The sequence below is a fragment of the Vanessa cardui genome, chromosome 1 (genome assembly GCF_905220365.1).
Source record: "Vanessa cardui chromosome 1, ilVanCard2.1, whole genome shotgun sequence".
Classification (NCBI taxonomy): domain Eukaryota; kingdom Metazoa; phylum Arthropoda; class Insecta; order Lepidoptera; family Nymphalidae; genus Vanessa; species Vanessa cardui.
Window position 1 is genome coordinate 8,902,121 of NC_061123.1, and position 21,202 is coordinate 8,923,322.

Genomic DNA, 21,202 nt, shown 5'->3' on the forward strand with positions numbered 1-21,202 from the left:
GTTCGGGGAGAGATTATTTGAAAAAGCACACAATTCGCATCTGATTAATGTAGCTTCTAGTATCTTACCACCATGACATGACATGACATGACATGACATGAGTGAATAGTGCATGTACAGGCACTTTTATTTTACTTTTCAATTAGTACATGCTCGATTGGTGATGGTCGAAGAGCTGTGAGTAAGAGATTTGTAATTTGTCTGTAAGAGATGGTCGAGTGAAAATTTAGGTGGCATGGAGTAAAACTAAATAAAAAATAATAATAACTTTTATTCCATTATAAACAAATATTTGATTTACCAATATCTTTAAACAAAAAGTAATATGGTGAACTAAAATAATACTTTGTAATCTCTACATTTTCAATGTTTGGAATGTTATTTAGCCTCCACCCAATTACTTTCATTATATAAAAGTAACACATGATATATTATTATTTTTGTATAAAATCTTTCAAAAAACTCTGTTCTTAGATTACAATATTATCTTAAGTATAAAATAGATTTAAGTATAATTAAACTATCTGGCCAGTCAAATATTCAATTATAAAAATACATTTCTTTCAAAAGCGACATCAATGAAGTAAATAAAAAATTACAGTGTTTCCATAAAAGGATAATTGCCAATTTAGATGTACTTAATTACATTCAAATATCAGCTAAAAAAGTTGTTTTTGTCGGTAACTTTCTAAAAAGGTAAACAAAGAAATTAACAAAAATTTCAGTGATTACTTTTTTTTAAAATGACAGTACAATACTTTTTTAAATGAATTTTAGAATAAACTTATGTATACTTAGAAATATTGTCATGATTTTTTTTTACTTAAAAATTAATAGTTTTACTATTTTAAATGTTATGTATTTAATCATTTACATTTAACGGCCAGTATTTATCACCCAAGGCACCATATTTTATTTAGAATATATTTTACATAATAATATATCACAGCTTGCCCTGCATGAGAGGTTTGAGATAGCTGTGGAAACTTTTATTGACAGGTTCAGCATTGAGGGGACTCTTCATAGCTTCTTCCATCAGACGCTCGTAAGCGCGACCGTCATACGCACCGAGCGTTGAGTTTAGGATCTAAAAACATTTTGACAATTTAAGGAATGTCCCAAATAACATTTTTATCTGGTAATTAAGTCAATCACCATAAATGTTTTATAATTATAGTTAAAAAATTCTGAAGAACATTTTATTTTGCCATATGAATGTAAGGTTAAATCATTATTCTCAACCTTGCGCTTTCACTTTTGACATTTGTAAGCATTATATATCAACATAAGAAATTATTAAAAAGGCCGTAATACATAAACAAATTTAAAATAAAAATTATTTAATATGCAAGTTTACCTCATCCCTAATGTCAAAAGCGTCGACCAGACCGACAGCGTTGGGGCGCAGTTGTACCAGTAAGTCTTCGTACCAGTTTTGAAGTTGCTCGACGTCGCGCTCAGATATCGATGTGAACTGTAAAGTAAAAACATTTTAAATGCAAATGGTGAAGGTAAATTATAGATTGTCGACAATTTTGATGCATTAGCCGGGCCTAGTCTTCCTCTTATCGAGTACCTGTGCAAGCTTATGAAACCAAACTGTTCTTGTAAAGGCTGGTGGAAAGGTATATAGTGGATTATATTGGATTGGACTTGTTTCCTATCAGAGTAGTTGAGTGAGAGACTTTATGTTTAATATATCTTTATTTGTAAACAACACTTAGTTACTTATTTCCATTTTAATTTTACTTCGCCGTCGACGTTCAAGACGTAATTTGTTCGCAAATCCATACTGAATATCACAGATTAATAAAGCTATCGACCAATTATATCGCGTCAATTTTCTGTCAAATCTTATCAATTTGGCTTCTTCTATATCTGTTTTCCTCTACCTTAAGGTTGCCTGGAAGAGATCGCTTTGTTAGCGATAAGGCCGCTTGTACATCTTTCATTTAACCGTGTATATGTAATTTATTTACTGGTGTACAATAAAGAGTAATTTGATTTGATTTTTTTGGTTTTTGCTGTTAAGATTGGAACAGACTATATAGGTAATCTCTCTATCTCATTAATTAATTAATGAGAAAGCGAGTGAGAGATTGGTTAATCCCATCAGCAAGGGCAGTGTAAAGTAGTGTAAAGTATTGTATAGGTAATCTCGATATCTCATTAATTAATTAATGAGAGAGCGAGTGAGAGATTGGTTAATCCCGTCAGCAAGGGCAGTTTAAAGTAGTGTAAAGTATTGTATAGGTAATCTCGCTCTCTCATTAATTAATTATTTAATGAGAGAGCGAGTGAGAGATTGGTTAATCCCATCAGCAAGGGCAGTTTAAAGTAGTGTAAAGTATTGTATAGGTAATCTCTCTATCTCATTAATTAATTAATGAGAGAGCGAGTGAGAGATTGGTTAGTCCCGTCTGCAAGGGGAGTGTGTATAGTGTAGGGGGTACAGCGAGCACGTACCCGCAGCAGGTCGCCGATCGTCTGCAGCGCCCAGTACACGTAACACGACGTACAGGTCGACGAGTTGGCGCAATACGCATTGGAACAGATTATAAAGGTAATCTCTCTATCTCATTAATTAATTAATGAGAGAGCGAGTGAGAGATTGGTTAGTCCCGTCGGCAAGGGGAGTGTGTATAGTGTACGGGGTACAGCGAGCACGCACCCGCAGCAGGTCGCCGAGGGTCTGCAGCGCCCAGTACACGACGTACAGGTCGACGAGTTGGCGCAATACGCATTGGAACAGACTATAAAGGTAATCTCTCTATCTCATTAATTAATTAATGAGGGAGCGAGTGAGAGATTGGTGAATCCCATCAGCAAGGGCAGTGTAAAGAGTGTAAAGTAGTGTAGGGGGTACAGCGAGCACGTACCCGCAGCAGGTCGCCGAGGGTCTGCAGCGCCCAGTACACGACATACAAGTCGACGAGTTGGCGCAATACGCGCCGTAGCGCCGGAGACGCGCTGCGAGCCTTCGCCTCCGTCTCGCCGAAGTACGTCGCCAGCAAGATGGCGCGGCAGTGCGCCTGCGCAACACAAAATCAAAAATCAAAATAAACTTTATTCAAGTAGGCTTTTATAAGCACTTTTGAATCGTCATTTTACAATTAAGTGAAGCTACCACCGGTTCGGAAAGTAGATTCTACCGAGAGGAATACACACATACATACACAAGTTAAACACAAGGTTATACAATTTAATGTGGTTTCGTTAATAAAAATTCATAGAGAACCTCTACAAGCCAAATGATTATAAAGATAGGCGCACACCGAGGCGCAACGCATAACAAAAATTCGCCTGAATCAGTTTCATACATTTTGTATGGGCTATCGCACTCGGGCTGGCCGCAACGGGCCGCATCGCAACGCATTGGCGCATCGCTAGCCAGGCGTATTTTTGCAGCGATGTTATTTTTTTTGTTTTTTTTTTTTTTATGGTATAGGTTGACGGACGAGCATATGGGCCACCTGATGGTAAGTGGTCACCATCACCCATAGACAATGACGCTGTGAGAAATATTAACTATTCCTTACATCGTCACTGCGCCACTAACCTTGGGAACTAAGATGTTATGTCCCTTGTGCCTGTAGTTACACTGGCTCACTCACCCTTCAAACCGGAACACAACAATACTGACTACTGTTATTTGGCGGTAGAATAACTGATGAGTGGGTGGTACCTACCCAGACGGGCTCGCACAAAGCCCTACCACCAAGTGCGTTACAATGCGGCCCGTCTCAGTGTGCGTTAGCAGACGCAACAAGTAGACGGCTGAATGAGTGCTGTTCGTGAATTACCAAACAGAAACCGAATCATCAACAGGAACTATCCATCTTCTTAGATTGCCAAAACCTGACCGATTATAAGATATTGGGTGTCGGTGCGCCCCGATGCGCCTGCTATATGCTTTGGCGCAATTTTGCAATGCGATGCGTTTAGGCCCGCCGCGGCTATAGTTTGCGCGGGCCTTAAAACAGTCATCGATCTAATACTCAAAAGAGATACCTATAGTGAGGGTTGAAGTTCAGACTTAGTTTTTTTTTTTTTAAATGAAATATAAATATGGCCGTACCTCAGAAGCCGACGTGAGCTGAACCGATGTCATGTTCCACGCGTCCTCGTACGACATGCCGCTTTTCTGACGTTTCTCAATTTGCGCGACACACTGACCGATTTTCCTGAAAACGCATTTCAATTAATTACGAAAAAAAATTAATCTTTATTTCTTTTTTTATAGATTTTTTAAAAATCTCTTACCCGGCGGCAACCCTATGAAAACCTGCAATTATACCCTCGATGGTATTGTCCCAGGGTGGGGATCTTCGTCCATTACGCAGGTCTGCGAGATACGACACAGTGGGCGTCAAAGTGTTCCCACTGGCCGCCTGCTGCCACGCTTTGACCAGGAACCTGGAAATATACTCACATTAATATAATCGTTGTAATGACTTATGGTGCTTTTGTTCAGGATCTGAAAAGAAAATGCCATAATGGCTATTACAAAAACACTAAACAGCTGCCTCAAGATTGGTCATATTAGCCCAAATTGACAGTAAAGATTCATTTAAGTAACATCGACTCCATCTAAACTAGTCTAGTCTGTTGTCTCGAGTCAAGTATTATACTAACTTAAAATCCCGTCACTTCTTATAGGAAAGAAGTTACAATATTTGAAAGTGTATTTTGTCAGATCAGAGACCTGCGTATACTTAATTTATTCAAAAATCCATAAATAAAAATGCATTTTTTTTAAACGTTTGTCACGTGACACAAAACGCTCCTAATTGGCAAGATTATGATGAGGTCACTTTATTGTGAACTTTGCTTTTCTACTATATAGTAGAAAAGCACATGTGGTACATATGTACCACAGATTAAAATACAGGAAAGTGACGTCACCGACCCCATTGCAGCGCCATATTGTCCAAGTAGCGTTTTTGCGCGCTATTTAAATATGGAATTTTTAATGTGATATTTTTCGGCAAATATGTACTAGAAATAAAAAAAAACACAACTTTTACTGAGTTCCTTAACTAAATAATATAAAATGGATTTTAAAAACCAGTCAAGTAGGCTATTATTAAGGGCGTGTACGAGCCATTCCGTCGAGCTTCGTCGTCCTTAACTTCTACTAAATAATATAAATTGGATTTTAAAAACCAGTCAAGTGGGCTATTATTAACGGCGTGGACGAGATTTTCCGTCCAGCCGACTCACCTGGCGGTCTGCAGCAGCATGACGGTGTTCTCGCCCTCGTAGGTGCAGGCGGCGGTGACCAGCCCGTAGGTGAGCGGCAGGTTGGACGACAGCATGTACCCGTGACCACCGCACGCCAGCCGGCAGCGCTCCACGCACGCCGCCGCGTCCGACGTGCTGGCCGCCTTCAGGCAGCACGACAGCGCGTGCAGCTGCCACACGATTACCGCTCTTATTATTGACACAAGTGACTGCCTCGTCGGTCTAGGTTTAGATATGGGGACGCAGATGCCGAGGTCCATGGTTCAAACCATAGTTACAGGTAATAAAAAGATATTACGTTGTTCTATCGCAAAAAAATTGGAAACAGCCCAGGAATAAAGAGTATATCTGTATTTACTTTTAATTTAAAAAATTTTTTTTACTTTGTAATCAGTCGATTTGATTTTACTCGTATATTGTATTTTTGTCTCTTTCTGTTGTCTTTTTACACGCATACTCTAACATTTGTACTATTTTTAAGTGGAAACTTTATTGGTTTATGATTTAGTAATAATTCCTTAATTCTATGTAATAACACACTGCATGTTTCTCAAACATAAATAAAATAAAATAAAATTACGTCAGACACAATTGGCTGGTCTCCCTTGAGATTGGCCATCATGACAACATCATCTGATTCTCGTATTAGGTTCCTTCCGTAAATGTTACATAATTTACTTATATTTTTCCGCGATAAAAATCTATGTGCTATTCCAAACTATAGAAGGTTTTCGTTCCAAATTTCATAAAGATGTGAATCGAATGGTATCAGACGTTCTGTCGATGAGTTTTATACTTAACATATCCAAATTTCGCATATGAATGAGTACTGAAAGCATTTCCCCAGCAAGAGTATTCTATCAGACTTTGCATCTGTCCAAATAAATTGGGTAATTGTTTTATCCTTGCAGAGTTGTTCTGTACTAAAGGGTGCCTTTAGTATAGAGCAACTGTTTAACCGGCGTACCTCAGGCAGGCGCTCCATGTCGCCGGCCTCCAGCTCTGCGGTGACGTTGTTGTACATGAGCCACAGCCAGTTGGCACTGGTTCGGAACGCGTACACAGACGCGATACCAATCAGCAACTTGTGTTGCTGCGTCAGGTAATCCAGAATCTGCGGTTCTGGTTCGCTGTCGTAAACATTACGATGGAATTAAGTCGTGACTATTTTTTTTTTTATATAACAATAATAAAAACTTTACATTAATTATTTAACATTTCATATTTTGCTATTTACATTACGTTTGAGGACCAACTCAAGGATGTTTCTTTTTTTTGTAAAATGACTTATAATATGGTATAGACTTTTCCATTCCGGGAAGTGACTTCCCTTTTGAGGTATACGTTTTTACATAGTTTATTGTTTATTATTGAGTAAGATATACAATCTTAAATAAAAAATTAAAATACACAAAAATCCATTAAGTCTACATATATTACGAAATACAAACAATTGGACAAAGACTAGTCATAAAGTAATTTAGTGACTCTTGAAAACAATTACAACAACAACAGCCTGTAAATTCCCACTGTTGGGCTTAAGGCCTCCTCTCCCTTTGAGGAGAAGGTTTGGAACATATTCCACCACGCTGTTCCAATGCGGGTTGGTGGAATACACATGTGGCATAATTTCTATGAAATTTGTCCCATGCAGGTTTCCTCGCGATGTTTTCCTTCACCGCTGAGCACGAGATGAATTATAAAGACAAATTAAGCACATGAATCAGCGGTGCTTGCCTGGGTTTGAACGCGCAATCATCAGTTAAGATGCGCGCGTTCTAACCATTATGCCATCTCGACTCTTTTACAATTAAACCTGATGATATATAATAATAATAATCTTACTTCGGTTTCGGCTGCGACTGTCTCCTTACAGCCGAGTATCTGGTTGCTATGGTAACGGCTTTAGCCATGTAGTTGCACATGTCGTTGACGAGCATCACGCGTACGAACATCATCGTTCCGTACGTCAGCTTCGAACTTGGGGAATTAACGTATGTTCCGTCCTGATTGAGAACAAATGGTCTACGTATATAAATAAATATGAGACAAACATCACATACATTACTCTGATCCCAATATAAGTAGCTAAAGCACTTGTGTTATGGAAATCAGAAGTAACGACGGTACCACAAACACCCAGACCCAAGACAACATAGAAAACTAATGATAATCTACTTTGACTCGGCCGGGAATCGAACCCGGGACCTCGGAGTGGCGTACCCATGAAAACAGGTGTACATACCACTCGACACGGAGGTCGTCAAATTTATATCGACGAACATTTGTGTTATCTTATAAAATTAACGAGACACTATATTGAATATTTTGTTCTTGGTGAAGGGCTATGTGCCCGCCGTTGTTTCAACGATGATCGCATCAGTGTAACTACAGGCACAAGGGACATAATATCTTAGTTCCCAAGCTTGGTGGCGCTGTGGCGATGTAAGGAATGGTTAATATTTCCCTACAGCGCTATTGTCTATGGACGATGGTGACTATTTAACATCAGGCCTTCACATCGTCCGGCCACGTATATCATAATAAATAATGATATACGTGGCCTAATATATATATATATACATACATATATATAGTACTACTTATTGTTAGTCAAAGTATAAACTAGAATACTAACTTCCGTATGCAAAACAAATCGTTTCTATAAAAAAAGAAACCAGGCATTAGTCATTTAAAAAAGTTTTTATTTTGTTATTAAATATGTGACTATATGTAAACATTTTATATTTGATCGTATTATTGTTCGCCTATTATTATTGATACCATTATCTATAATAAAAGTACGAGCACATTTATATTATATCGTTTCATTAATTATACACACCTAAAGTTTCCTTATTGTAATTTTGTTGCGTAATACAACATATCTTTATAATTAAAATGTAATTAACAATTTGGTAGATACGATTAAGCCGCAGTGAATTACAATTACATATATTTATTTAAATTTAAATATATTTAAATATTTAAAAAAGAACTCCGATCTACGTTTGAACACTTCGTTTTAGAATTTATTGAAATTTCTTAATTAAACGTTCTTAATACACGAAATAAAACTGATCATGAATTATTTTATAATTATTAAGTATATTGTCAGTAGGATGCACGGCTTCTTTTAAAAATCGAGAATACAAAGATTTTTTTGCATTATTTTAAAGGTACTTGTATGTATGTATTGTAAAAAATATTCAATATTCTTAAAACTGGCTAATTAAAGCCAAGGTTAAAGTGTGCTAAAATTTTAGTCTTTAACGTAAATCTAAATTAAATCACAATATAGTTTAAATTATTTTCCTTAAAATGTTAGAAATCAAGTATCAAATACTTATTCAAAAATATACCTACACAGTGGCGGCGCAAGATCGAATCTTAATGTGGGCAAGATTACAGTATAGTACGATACAAATTAGATGTAGCATCGGAAAATGCAATGGAATGGGTTTTATTATAAAACCGATTACTGCCGATTTACACAACCAATAGAAATAGCTCCCTATCGCGCCATGCGACGCTATTCGTTGCTATAGATTCACGCGTCAGAGAAAGTAAGTGCATGTAAACCGACGCGTCAAATTGACGAATATATGATATTACAAGTTATTACGTTTGTGCAAAGATCATATTCGCATGAGAAATAAATATTGATAATTTGGGATAGCGTGCTCAATTTGGATGTGATCGGTTTTACGAATTTTGCCGATGCGACATCTTAGTTGTGTTGTACTATTACTATACTCTGATCCCAATATTATGATGTATTTTTTTTAAATTTAGGCGCGAGGCAGTGGCGACACATTAAGGAGCAAATTTAAATGCATAAGATAATAATACATAAAGAGTAAGCAGACGTATCATTGCATATTCATTTATCAGTGCCTGTTACACACAACGGCAGGGTGCACATTTGTGTAATATTATCTTTGTCTTTATTATAAAATTAGTCATCTCACTCACACTAAGATAAGTTGTAAATACGAACGACACTCACACTAATTCAAAGCGATAATTTATGTTGGAGGGGCGAGCCTTCGTGAAACAAAGTGGTAATATGTGTGATGCATAAAATATTATATAAATATAGCTTAACTAGAATGCATAGTATTGAACAAGAGAAGGAATTATTCAAATTAAGATTCGTACCTTGACCTTAGGTTACATAAACATTAAATAACATAACTATGAATAGATATATGAATAATTCTCGTGTTTTCTATGTTCAGTCATAAAAAAGTATATTTTTTTTGTTTATTTTCACAAAATACTTGAGCGTGTTTCTGTAATGCATAAGGTATAAAAGTAATGTATGTTGATTGTAGAGAATTTTGTCGTGGATGTGAAAATGCACTATAATTTTATAAGTATTTTGTAAATTATTTTACTAATTATACGTATTGATATGATCGAACTTTTCATTTAGGGCGCGAATTCTAAATTATCACCTGTAAAAAGTTCCCCGTCTTAGTTCAGTAACTTTCATATTCTATTAACACAATAATTCAGTGATGGTTCCGTTGTAATTGGATCGAAATCTATGTGGGCTAGTATCGTAAACACATAACATAAAATAACTCTTGGCAACGATTTAGCTGAGGTTTATTATTGTAAGTATTAGTCAAAATTGGATTGAAATATAATGTATCAAAACTATTACAAATTAGTTTAAAATGCATCCAGGTACGATCGTTGTATTATAAATGAAATTGAATAATATAGTTCTTATCACTGTCGTTTCGTAGAGGAAACAATTATTTAATTGTAAAAATGTTTAAATTCAGTTCCGATAATTATGTATAGGTATCATCAAGTCTTTGGGCAGAGGTGCAAAGACGACTGTTTATCTGTAGGCTCATAAGTGCGTTTACCCCAATAAGTACTTAATATAATAAATTCAATCATAATCAACAGTTAATAAACGCGTGTAATTAAACATAAGATTATTTATTATAATAATCGTTTTAACCAAAACCTAGGTGACAAATAGGCGTTACTGACCTCTAAGACCTTCGAATTCTTCATTAGCATGTAATCTCTGGGTATGCGCACTTTATCGAAGCCTAGGAATCCATTGTTTGTTCCGTTCATACCAAGCTTGGCGCCAATTTCGCCAACCTTGATGCCAGGCAGCGGCATGTGACTTTCTTCGTCGCGGAGCTGAACAATGAATGGATGGATTCCATGGCATTTTCCTTTTGTGTAAAGTTGGGCCATTACAATACAATAATTCGCGGTGTGGGCCACTGAAATGTAAGATTATTTAAACAATAACTTTAAAAGTAATATCTTATTTTAAAAGTTAGTAGGTACAGTCAGATTTGGGTGTCTCCGAATAAGATAAACAATATAGTAACTATAAGTTACTATATTGTTTATCTTCTTAATATATACAGTGATCATCATTGTATATATTCATCAATATATACAATGATGATCACTTTGATAAATTCAGTGATAATCATTGTATATGCACTAGAAGTAAGGATAAACTTATAACGCCAAGTTTCCGACTCCGCAAAGTCAATAGATCCTTCTTGGGGCAAGGTATCCGTTTCTATAATAAAATTCCGCAAAAATTTTTAACTTTGCCGTTTAGTAAATTCAAATCGTTTGTTAAAAATACATTGGTAGAAAAAGCATACTATTCGATACAAGATTTTGTAGATGATAAAAAAGCGTGGAGTTAATACCTGTTACTGTACTGAAATAATTGTATTTAATTAACATGACTGTATTTTTTAAATGTTAAAAAAGAGTAACTACTGAGTTTCTTGCCGGTTCTTCTCGGTAGAATCTACTTTCCGAACCGGTGGTAGCTTCACTTAATTGTAAAATGACGATTCAAAAGTGCTTATAAAAGCCTACTTGAATAAAGTTTATTTTGATTTTGATTTTGATTTTGATTGCAAAGAACAACTATTTTCGGAATTGTTACAATTACTAAGTATAAAATAAGCATAGCAACAACTGTATGTCAAATATGCGTGGTTATGATACACGAATTTCTTTATAGATTCTAAAAATATAATAACCTAAAATAAAAATATTCGTAAATATATTTTTATATGATTTTATTGCACATTAAATGAATCATAAACTTCCTGGCGCAAAAATCGTGATGAAAAAATATAATTGTAATATACAGTAAAAAAGTAAAGAAAAAAAAAATTGCTTAAAAATAGAGTTCATATTTATTCTAAATTGTATATTAAACATTATCATAGAATTTAAGTGTGTAGGTATGTTTTTGGAGGTATTTTTGTTTTAGTAATTTAAATGTACCAACTATATCAGGATTATAGTATTATACGGTAAGTATTTAAAATAAATGCAAATGTGATATCAACGCATTAATTTCATATTAAAATAGGGAATGACGTTAATATATTCGTAAGAAAAACTAAACTAATTAGAGCGCTACAAACGTAGGTAAAGTACTAATATTATTATATTTTCCCAATTTTAAAGTGTCGAAAAAACAATGACCTTAACATTTAATGCAAATTACTCAGAATGAGCGTCTATCTATTCGCGTTAATCAGTTTTTTATTTGGTACCTATTTAGTTTAAATAATACTAATTCTAAAACATATTGTACATTCATATTGTACTAATGTGGATAATGTTGAAAAAAAATGTACCTCTAATTAAAATGAACGTACTTAAATAGTCGTTATATTTTATTTCAAATCGCATTTTTAAATTATTTTTTTTGATATCATTAACAAAAAAGCTATTGTACTTTGTCTTCCTAGTGCAATCTACCTTCTAAACAGGTAGCCAAATTTAATTGTGTCCTATAAAATATTATTAGGTTAATTTTATAAAGTCTGTTTTGATTTAGATTTTTTTGATTCTATATTTAATACTTTATGATACTATATACAATCAATCAAATATAAAATATAGTGGTAATCTTTTAGTGAAGAATGCACACGTGTAAAGCATATTCCAACTAAAATATCACAAAAGCCAAATAAACATTTGACATCAAATGACCCGATATCGCTGACGTTATTCTTTATTTGGCGTTTGGAACGTCGAAAAAACTTGTATCGGAATTTTGAAAGGAAAATTAAAGTAGTTATATCGTTAAGTATAATAGTGTTCTAGAAAAGAGCTAAGCTATTCGGTAATTGATGGAATACGTAAATCCTTATATAACTATTCCTTGCATCGTCAATGCGCCACCAACCTTGGGAACTGAGATGCTATGTCCCCTGTGTTATAATTACACTGGCTCACTCACCCTTCAAACTGGAACGCAACAGTACTGCGTACTGTTGTTTAGCGGTAGAATATCTGATGAGTGGGTGGAACCTATCCAGGCGGGCTTGCACAAAGCTCTACCACCAAGTGAAGTTGTTTACTCTTATTCGTTCTTCGATTCGAGTATTTTTGTTTTAGAGATTATTTGACGAGTTATTCTTTCGCGTCTCATGAGGGTTTGGGTTTCGGTAGAATATCGGCGATATTTTTTCATTGACTGTTGTATAATGAATTCATGACATTACTAAAAAAACGACTCATTCGCTGTAATAATATGCAAAACCCTTTACGTACGTTTACAGTCTTTTTGTATGATCTATTTTCTGTATTTATTGACGTATCTCTATTGGTGAACTCGAACGAAAGATGTACCTACCTAAGCTATTTTTTAAGCCCAACTCTAAAAAGGGAGCGAAGACGCGGGCGATAGCTATTTGAACTTTATATAACTAATACATATATGTAATTATATTTATCTAATCAATACTCTCTTAGTTTATCAATACGTCGAGTCTAAAGGTTGCCTGGGAGAGATGATTTTATTCGAGATAGAACCGCCATCACAGTGATGCTTTTTTGTTTAAACATGATTTATTCTTGGAAGAATATCATTCACAAAACAGGGACTCACAATCCTGCTGTAAATATACAAATTATATTTATATTTTTTATCGAACGGTGATAAGAATTACCGATTAATTGATTATCATAGGTTATTGATTGATTGTCTATTTGCTACGATTAGTACTAAATAATATTTGGAAATTATTTTAATCGAAAGCAAGATTATAATAATTTAAATTATACAACAATTTAGTGGTCTCGGTATTTATATCAATTCTTTGGAATTTTCCATATCATTCCACGCGTATATACGCGTATTATATGAATTGGATGGAATAAATTATAAATATAAAATTCTTTGATAAAAATTAGGATGATCCATTCGTTACGAAGACGGAATTTGTAACTTACTTTAAGATTTGTTTCTGAATGTCTCATAAACTGTTATATATAATTTTTAAATTGATTTTTATGCAGTAATACTATAAGATAAATTTCATAAAAAATGACATAATTCATTTCAATTTCTAAATATTGCTGTTCTGTTAATTGAACAGTAGCTATAAATATTCAAGAATATAAACATTGTAGATAATTTGATTGAGTTTTGTAAAATAAGTCACACGTTTCGTAAACTATTCAAGCGATAACAACAAATCTGATATAGGTATATCGTTTAAATATAAATACGTAACACATAATCCAATTATCAAATATTTTATAAAAAAATGAGGATAAAAACAAATATGTATATACTTTTTTTTAATTTAAAATGCTGATCAATATACTTATACATCATAAGCTATTAGTTGCAACTTGCGATGCTTTTTTGTTTTGTAAAAAAATCGAAACGTAATCATAATCTAAATCAGTCTAAGTTATATGGGGATATAACAGAGATTGTATCATTTTAGGTTTATGATTAAGCTGAGGTTAATCTTTGCTAGGATCGAAAACAAGTATCTAATATATATATCTAATATAATTTTGAGTGCGTTCACCAAGTTAAAATATAAATCTAAGATCATACAGAAAATAACAATAATAAATCGTTCTACGATTTAAATGATACTGGATTAACTTTGGTTGATTATGTTATCACACTATTAGCGTATCTGTACTTTATCTCTATTTTAATTTATTTGTTCAGAAAGATTTTTTACACAGTCAGGAATTACTTCGATATTTGTATTTCCGCCAGATTGTAACACTAATTAATACTGTTTTCAATGTGAGAAACATTATTAGCCTAGTCGAAATCCACCGTAATTTACAACGGTAACTTAACCAAATACGGTTTTTGATTCTAGATGCCAAACAAAAAAGAATGTAATTGAATAAATGTGTGAAAGCTTTATTTTTATAATAATTTATATATCAAATGACTTTTTAATTAAAAGTATTACAAAAATATCTGAGGCCAAAGCTAAACTTAAACTCATTTGGAATAAAGTTATTGGGATGCAAGCGAACATCAGAAATGAGAGTTATTGCCTTCCGTTATTATACAAATTTTATGCGCTTTGATAATATTATATTATTTCCAGAATCCATAATGAGAACAATGGGTTTTATTTAATGTTTAATTAATACACATATATCAATTACAGGCACAAAGGACATAACATCTTAGTTCCCAAGGTTGGTGGCACATTGACGATGTAAGGAATAGTTAATATTTCTTACATCGTCATTGTCTATGGGCGATGGTGACCACTTACCATCAGGTGGCCCATGTGCTCGTCCGCCAGCCTATACCATAAAAGAAAGTATAATCATACATTCACGTCTTTCATAAAGATGTTTAAAAGATTTGAGAAGTATTTATATATGAAGGCTTCTGGTAACATTGTGATTTGGACTAAGTTGATTGAATTATTACTAATCGTTTAAAAGTCGATCTCAGTACATCGAGGCAGGATGGCATTGCTACGGATAATTGCAACTATAATTAATCTTGTGTTATATATGATTGCCTTCATTTCCTTATATAATAGGAAATATTTAAAACAATATACAATATTCATAGCCTATTTGTTTGATATTATATTTTTTTATTAATGTAATTACCATTGTACATTATATAAGCATTCATTAACAATTATACCTAGTACCAAGGGTTTATACGAATTTATGTTTAATAATAGAAATGTATATTTATGAAATAATATCAATTATTAATAATATAATCAGAAGATTGCTCATATTTTAATATATAACATTACTGATTCAAAAACCAAGCCGTATTGGGTAAGTGTAAAGTAACGGTAAATAATAAATTATTTTTATTCCTTGGTAAGACTTTGTATTTATTTATTTTAAATTTGGCTGTCTGATTACGTCAATGGAATTTTATATTTGCTTGCAATAACGTTACTCACAATATGATCAGAGAAGTTATATTCCTTGAGGTTTTAATATATTGGCAAACTCAGCATTTTAACTTTATTTAAACTAGTATAATAATAATTGTGGAGAAAGGCATGCACAAAGTCCAACCATAATACATGTTCCGTTAAAAGTATCTTTGGAATATGTTATATTAGCAAAAAATTTTCGAATTGTCTAAATCTCATTGTTTTTGACTACTATATATAATATTGACCAATACGACAGAAGGCTAAGTAAGAGTAGGGTATATACCATGTAATGGGATATACACTAACTATATAATATAACTTTGTAGTAGAATGAGTGTGCATAGAAACTAAACAAGACTAAAAACTTAAAAGGGATAATTATATAAAATCCTACTTTACTTGAGAGTTTTATTGTGAACGAAATATATTTAGATCTACTCGTCCGATTCGAGTATACTTATGAGTTAGATCCATTATGATTTATGATAGGTCTTTAGGCTGTTTTTAAATTAGGCATGTATGGAAAGCAGAGGTAACCACAAATGTCAATCAATGTGGTAAATTGTATGGAAGACGGCATAATCGCGGGGGACATATAGTGTAATATAAAAGTATATTCTTATGATCCTAATCAAGTAATTTAGTTTACAAAGTTCTAAAAGTTTTGACCATTTTCGATGTTTCACGTACAAGACTATAGAAACCGTGCTTGAATCATCGATATAAAAAAAAAAAAAACAAAAAGATTTTTTTAAAACCAGAAGCCGAAATTATAAAAAAATAATACGGTAGTCTCGATTTGAATGCAATGTCAAAGATTCGACGAGGATTGCGTGTTGCTTTGTAAATAATTAGTTTTTAACCACTTTATACTTTTGTTATTGTTTTATTTGAGATTATTATTAAATTTTGAAATTATGTTTAGGTATAATTTATACATAGAACATTTACCAAAGGGATTCCTCCAGTAAATGCTATACGTATTAAACTGACAGCAATAATTTAATTAAGTACACTAACTAGTTGTAGAAGCTACTTACAAAAGTTTTGATTCGATTCCACTTTAATTTTACTTCCAAAATTTCGATAAAAACTTTGTGAAAAATTTAAACAAACAAATTTAAGCGATTCCATTCATATAAATAAATTATATTTATACTTACATCCGCCGGGCCACCATTTGTAGGAAGTGAGTGTAGGACTATGAAGAACAAACTCCTTGGTGCTTGGATCATATGTGGCAGTGGTCTCCAACCCACGAATAAAAGTACCGTGTCCTAACTCCGTCTAATAAATATTAAAAAAAAACTTATTTAATGCGATCCACACATAAGGATAAATTCATAACAGCATCAAATTACTAAAAATATTCAGAAAAATTAAACCGGTCTTGTATTAACTTGTACTTTAATAATAAATAGTTACTTGGCATTTTAGCAATACAGAAATCCTATTAAGACATAGACATGCATAGAACAGGAAAAATGTTTTGAAATGTATTGTTTTTTTGTAAGTGTTTTACGATGTAGGCATATATTATTAAAATAATCAAGATGATAATACCTGCGCGTAAGTTCCAATAATGTCAAGATTAAAGGCTCTTCCAATCCAGTAGGCTTGCTGTTCCACAGTTCCTTGACCCATTACAGTCGGTATAAACATCACATAGTGTAGTGTGAGGGGAGAACCGTCGCTCAATATCGCAGAACCTAAATTGCCTCCGAGTACTGCCCTAGGGTTTAATAAAAAATAGTTTTTTAAATGGTTCGTCTAATGAATTCGATCATTACTTTCATCTTTCATTTCAATAAGATGCCTACCATTAAATCTTAGTTATAGTATACCTTGTACATGTACATAACATATTGTCATACTGCGATTATTTAGCGTTGAGGTGGAAATCGGGCGCGTGAATGATGCGGGTACAGATCGTGTAAGAGTTATGGTATTCTTATTTATACTTATTTACAAGTATATGTATTCTTTGGTGCAAAAAGGACATCGTGAGAAAACATCCCAATATTATACATAATTGGAATGCTATGATTATTATTAATTAGCATGTTTATTTGTCAGTTATCTGTTTTTGCGCGACAAATGACAAATGACAAAGTACGTTGTTGGTTGTTTATAAAAAAAACATATTATGTTTATATCAGCTATTCTTAACTTTATATGATTTCAGCGTAAAACGAATATGAATATAAAATTAATACAAAAGTCCCAAGCAAATGTGACCAAGAACACTAATTAGTTATTTTATTTATGATATCTGTAATTGCATTAACTTTACAAGTGTTTTGGCACATTCAAATCAAAATGAAATTATTTATCAGCGGATATGTTCTCGAATACTTATTTATATAAATACATATATATCAATTTAGTTCAATTGTATTCGTACAATAACCATGTGCTGCGTACGAGTTGTATGTACATATATGAAAATATAATTTATTATTATTTTATCTCATGAAAACCTTTTGATGTAACCCAATGATGTTGTAGTAAACAGATATGTTATTAACGCGCAAAAAGTGAAGACTAGAAAACGTCCTAATTGGGACGTTTGCCATCAATTGTTTTACGTAGTAATACGTTATAATACATCGTAATTACGTAGAAATACGTTTTGCGTAATTAAAACATCTAGTTATCCCTTTTACTTATTGTTTTTATCAAGCTATCCTTTTTACTTTTAAAGAAATATAAAAATAAACTAAAATAAACGGTCTCCATTCAAGTAATTATATAATCAAACCGCAACTTGTTTCATCATATTAACTGAGTCAGTGGCTCTTGTAACCCAGAATAGTTGCTCTCAATGCACTTATGACTGCAGAATACATTTCCTTCTCATAATAAGATTTTTCATCACTCTTATATTACTTTTTTATTTATACAATATATCCTTCTTGCATTCTGAGGACTTGCCCCTTATTGCATGATGAGAGTAGTATCAAGATGTGGTTTTTTTTCAGAATGTAATACATATGCATGCATAATGCCTCTATTAAAATATGAACAACTGGCGATACATTAAAAAATAATAATTTTTCATATATATAACTTCAAGTACACCTTAAGTAGAGGTACATACCTCACAACTTTCGGATTTGCTAATAGTTAAATACAAATTGTCTATATAACACAGCTTCAAAAATAAATATGTGGATTGCTTAGCACAATGGAATTGTGTCTCAGAATTTTAATTTATATAAGTACAGTTGCTTATGGTTTTTAACAACTAGAAGTACAAAATTCAAGAACCAGTTATAGCACAAACGTCCCCTAAGAATTATGTAAATACTGCAAATAACTTACATATAATTTTCCATTCCAGCATTCTCTTCCTCCTGTAATTTCCTTATCATCTTAAACAGTAGACAAGCCTTTTTAACAGCCAGTTCGTACTTCTCTTTGTGACTTAAGTATACTGATGGTACATCGTCAAGGTGAATGTTTTCTTTAAGAGCCATTTCCTCTAAAAAACAATTTATAATTTTTGTCTTTATAGAACTTGATGATGAAAGTCATATCTGATTAAAAATATATAGTATTTCTAGGGCCCTGTTCAAATTACACAGACTTACTCACCCACTAACATAGTGTATATCACAGACATAAAAGATGTATCATTATATTTTACAAATGGAATGATGAATGAACCATTTATAATTGTTTATATTTTGATACCACTATCTATTTGCAGAAGTAACCACTTTCTATCCAGTGAAAGTAAATTTTGTTTATGTTCTTATAATATAATACTAATGCAGAATATCAAAGGTTTTTTTAATCATATTTAAATATATATTGATAATATTCCAAACATTTAAATGAAAAACCTACTTATACTTAATTCTACTTATATATATTCATTAATTAACCAGTTTAGGTCTTATCTCTTGTTAGGTAATACTTTCAGGTACTCTAAACTAGGCAGAATAGCAAAGTAATTGTCTATGGGCTATTTAATGTTATAGGAGTTAAAGAAGAGCATTTACATTTGTGAAAAAAGTGTATTAAAAAAGTATTTAAAACATTAGAATCAATGATTCCTTAGCTTGAAACTAAAAGAGATTAAGAATTTTTGATGCCAAGTTTCATATCAGTGTGCTCATTATTTGTATATTTGAAATAATTAAAAAATTACCATGATATCAATTAAATAATATGAGCAAGATATAAGATAAAAATTGATCGGAATGTAAAAATATGATTGGGTTTCAAAAGATAATTCTTTGCATGATATGCTAGTATATATAACATTAAACATGATTGTCTGTGTGTGAATTTGTTTATAAACTTAACATAAAAGATGAAATCAAATTTAAAATTTATGGAAAAGTTAACAAGGATTTCACAACATTGTAAAAACCTTACAGTAACTACAATACAGATTTCACCAACAAGTGTTGACAACAGCATAGATGAATCAAAGCAAATTACTTTGTGGGCAGGTTAATATCTATTGTACTTAATTTAAATCAAAAGTATTCTATAAAAAAATAAATTATTTAATGAGAATATTTAAGTTTTAATTGAATTATTATAATTTCTAATTTAAAAGGAATGATTTAAACTTTCTAAAATTAAACTTAACTGTTATGTTTATAATAATCCAACTCATTATGTTTCTATATAGAAGGTTCAGTAATTAAGAAATACAAAATATAAGATAACACAAAATGTAAAAATCACTACACATTAATCTCTTTACCTCTTTTTTTTCGTTCCTCAGTTTTCTCAACACCTCCATCAATTAAATTTGTTAGTTCCGTTACATCAAATGTGCATTGGTCCCTTTCTTTTTGTAAATCTGGATTTATTTGTGTCGACATTTTTATAAAATATTTGTGATCTTTCTTATATTAAATAATTCGTACGAAAGAGCAAAAACAATTTAAAACACAATGCATGTACACAACACTGTGTCCAAACACCGACTAAATCACATTTGGTGAATAGACTTGACGAGAAAACTTGTTTGTTGAAACACTCAAACCAGTTTGTATATAGCACAAATATGACGTTTCGCGCAATTAGACTTTAAGCTGATTGCGCGCCAATAATTATGTATTATCGAAAGGGACATTGGCCTGAACCGATTAAAAAGAACTTTCGTGTATATCTTATTTATCTCATTTAGAACATAGTTTAAATATTACATCTCTCTTGTTTAATAGATAACAGTTTAATGGGTTGAAAGATAATAGGTACATAAAAGATTTTGTCCATACGAAGATTAATATATAGGTTCGATAAATCAAATGAAATTAAATCATATAATAAATAACTAACAAATAATTAACTAATCATATAATATTTAATTTAATACCAAAATATAAAATTATGCATAAATTTGACATGTTAGCAGTCGAGAAACTGTCATAGTGTTAGTGTCATTCACAGAGTACATTATGGTGTCATTTCACATTTGTCAAATCAAAAGAAAATCTAGAAATAGATTCGACAAGATAAAGTAAACTGAAATGTTTTCTATTTCAATATTTTAAAAAATCAAATGTTCATTTGATAGAGATTTCTCATCTTTTTTCAAATTGTATTATTACATATTGTATATTGTTTCAAATTAATATTCATTCCTAAAAAATAATACAATTATTTTTACTAATAAGGCAACGCAAGAAAAGCATATTTAAAAATATTTTAAGACATTAAAATATAAATATGCTATTTATAATTTATTTTCCATTAATTTAAATGAAATATATTATTTAATAATA

The 21,202-nt window shown here is 32.2% G+C and overlaps 1 protein-coding gene across 1 annotated transcript; it reads right to left on the reverse strand.

The window, feature by feature from the left end:
* Positions 1-644: 644 nt before the first annotated feature.
* Positions 645-20,745, reverse strand: LOC124530385 (probable peroxisomal acyl-coenzyme A oxidase 1). The gene is made up of 13 exons (XM_047104545.1): positions 20,176-20,745; positions 18,777-18,936; positions 17,016-17,184; positions 16,616-16,739; positions 10,258-10,502; positions 7,090-7,250; positions 6,212-6,374; positions 5,224-5,414; positions 4,264-4,416; positions 4,079-4,184; positions 2,880-3,032; positions 1,358-1,474; positions 645-1,087 (listed from the first exon to the last, which is right to left on the reverse strand). The coding sequence occupies exons 1-13, from the start codon at positions 20,294-20,296 to the stop codon at positions 944-946; spliced, it is 2,007 nt and encodes a 668-aa protein (XP_046960501.1). The 5' UTR covers positions 20,297-20,745; the 3' UTR covers positions 645-943.
* Positions 20,746-21,202: the final 457 nt, after the last annotated feature.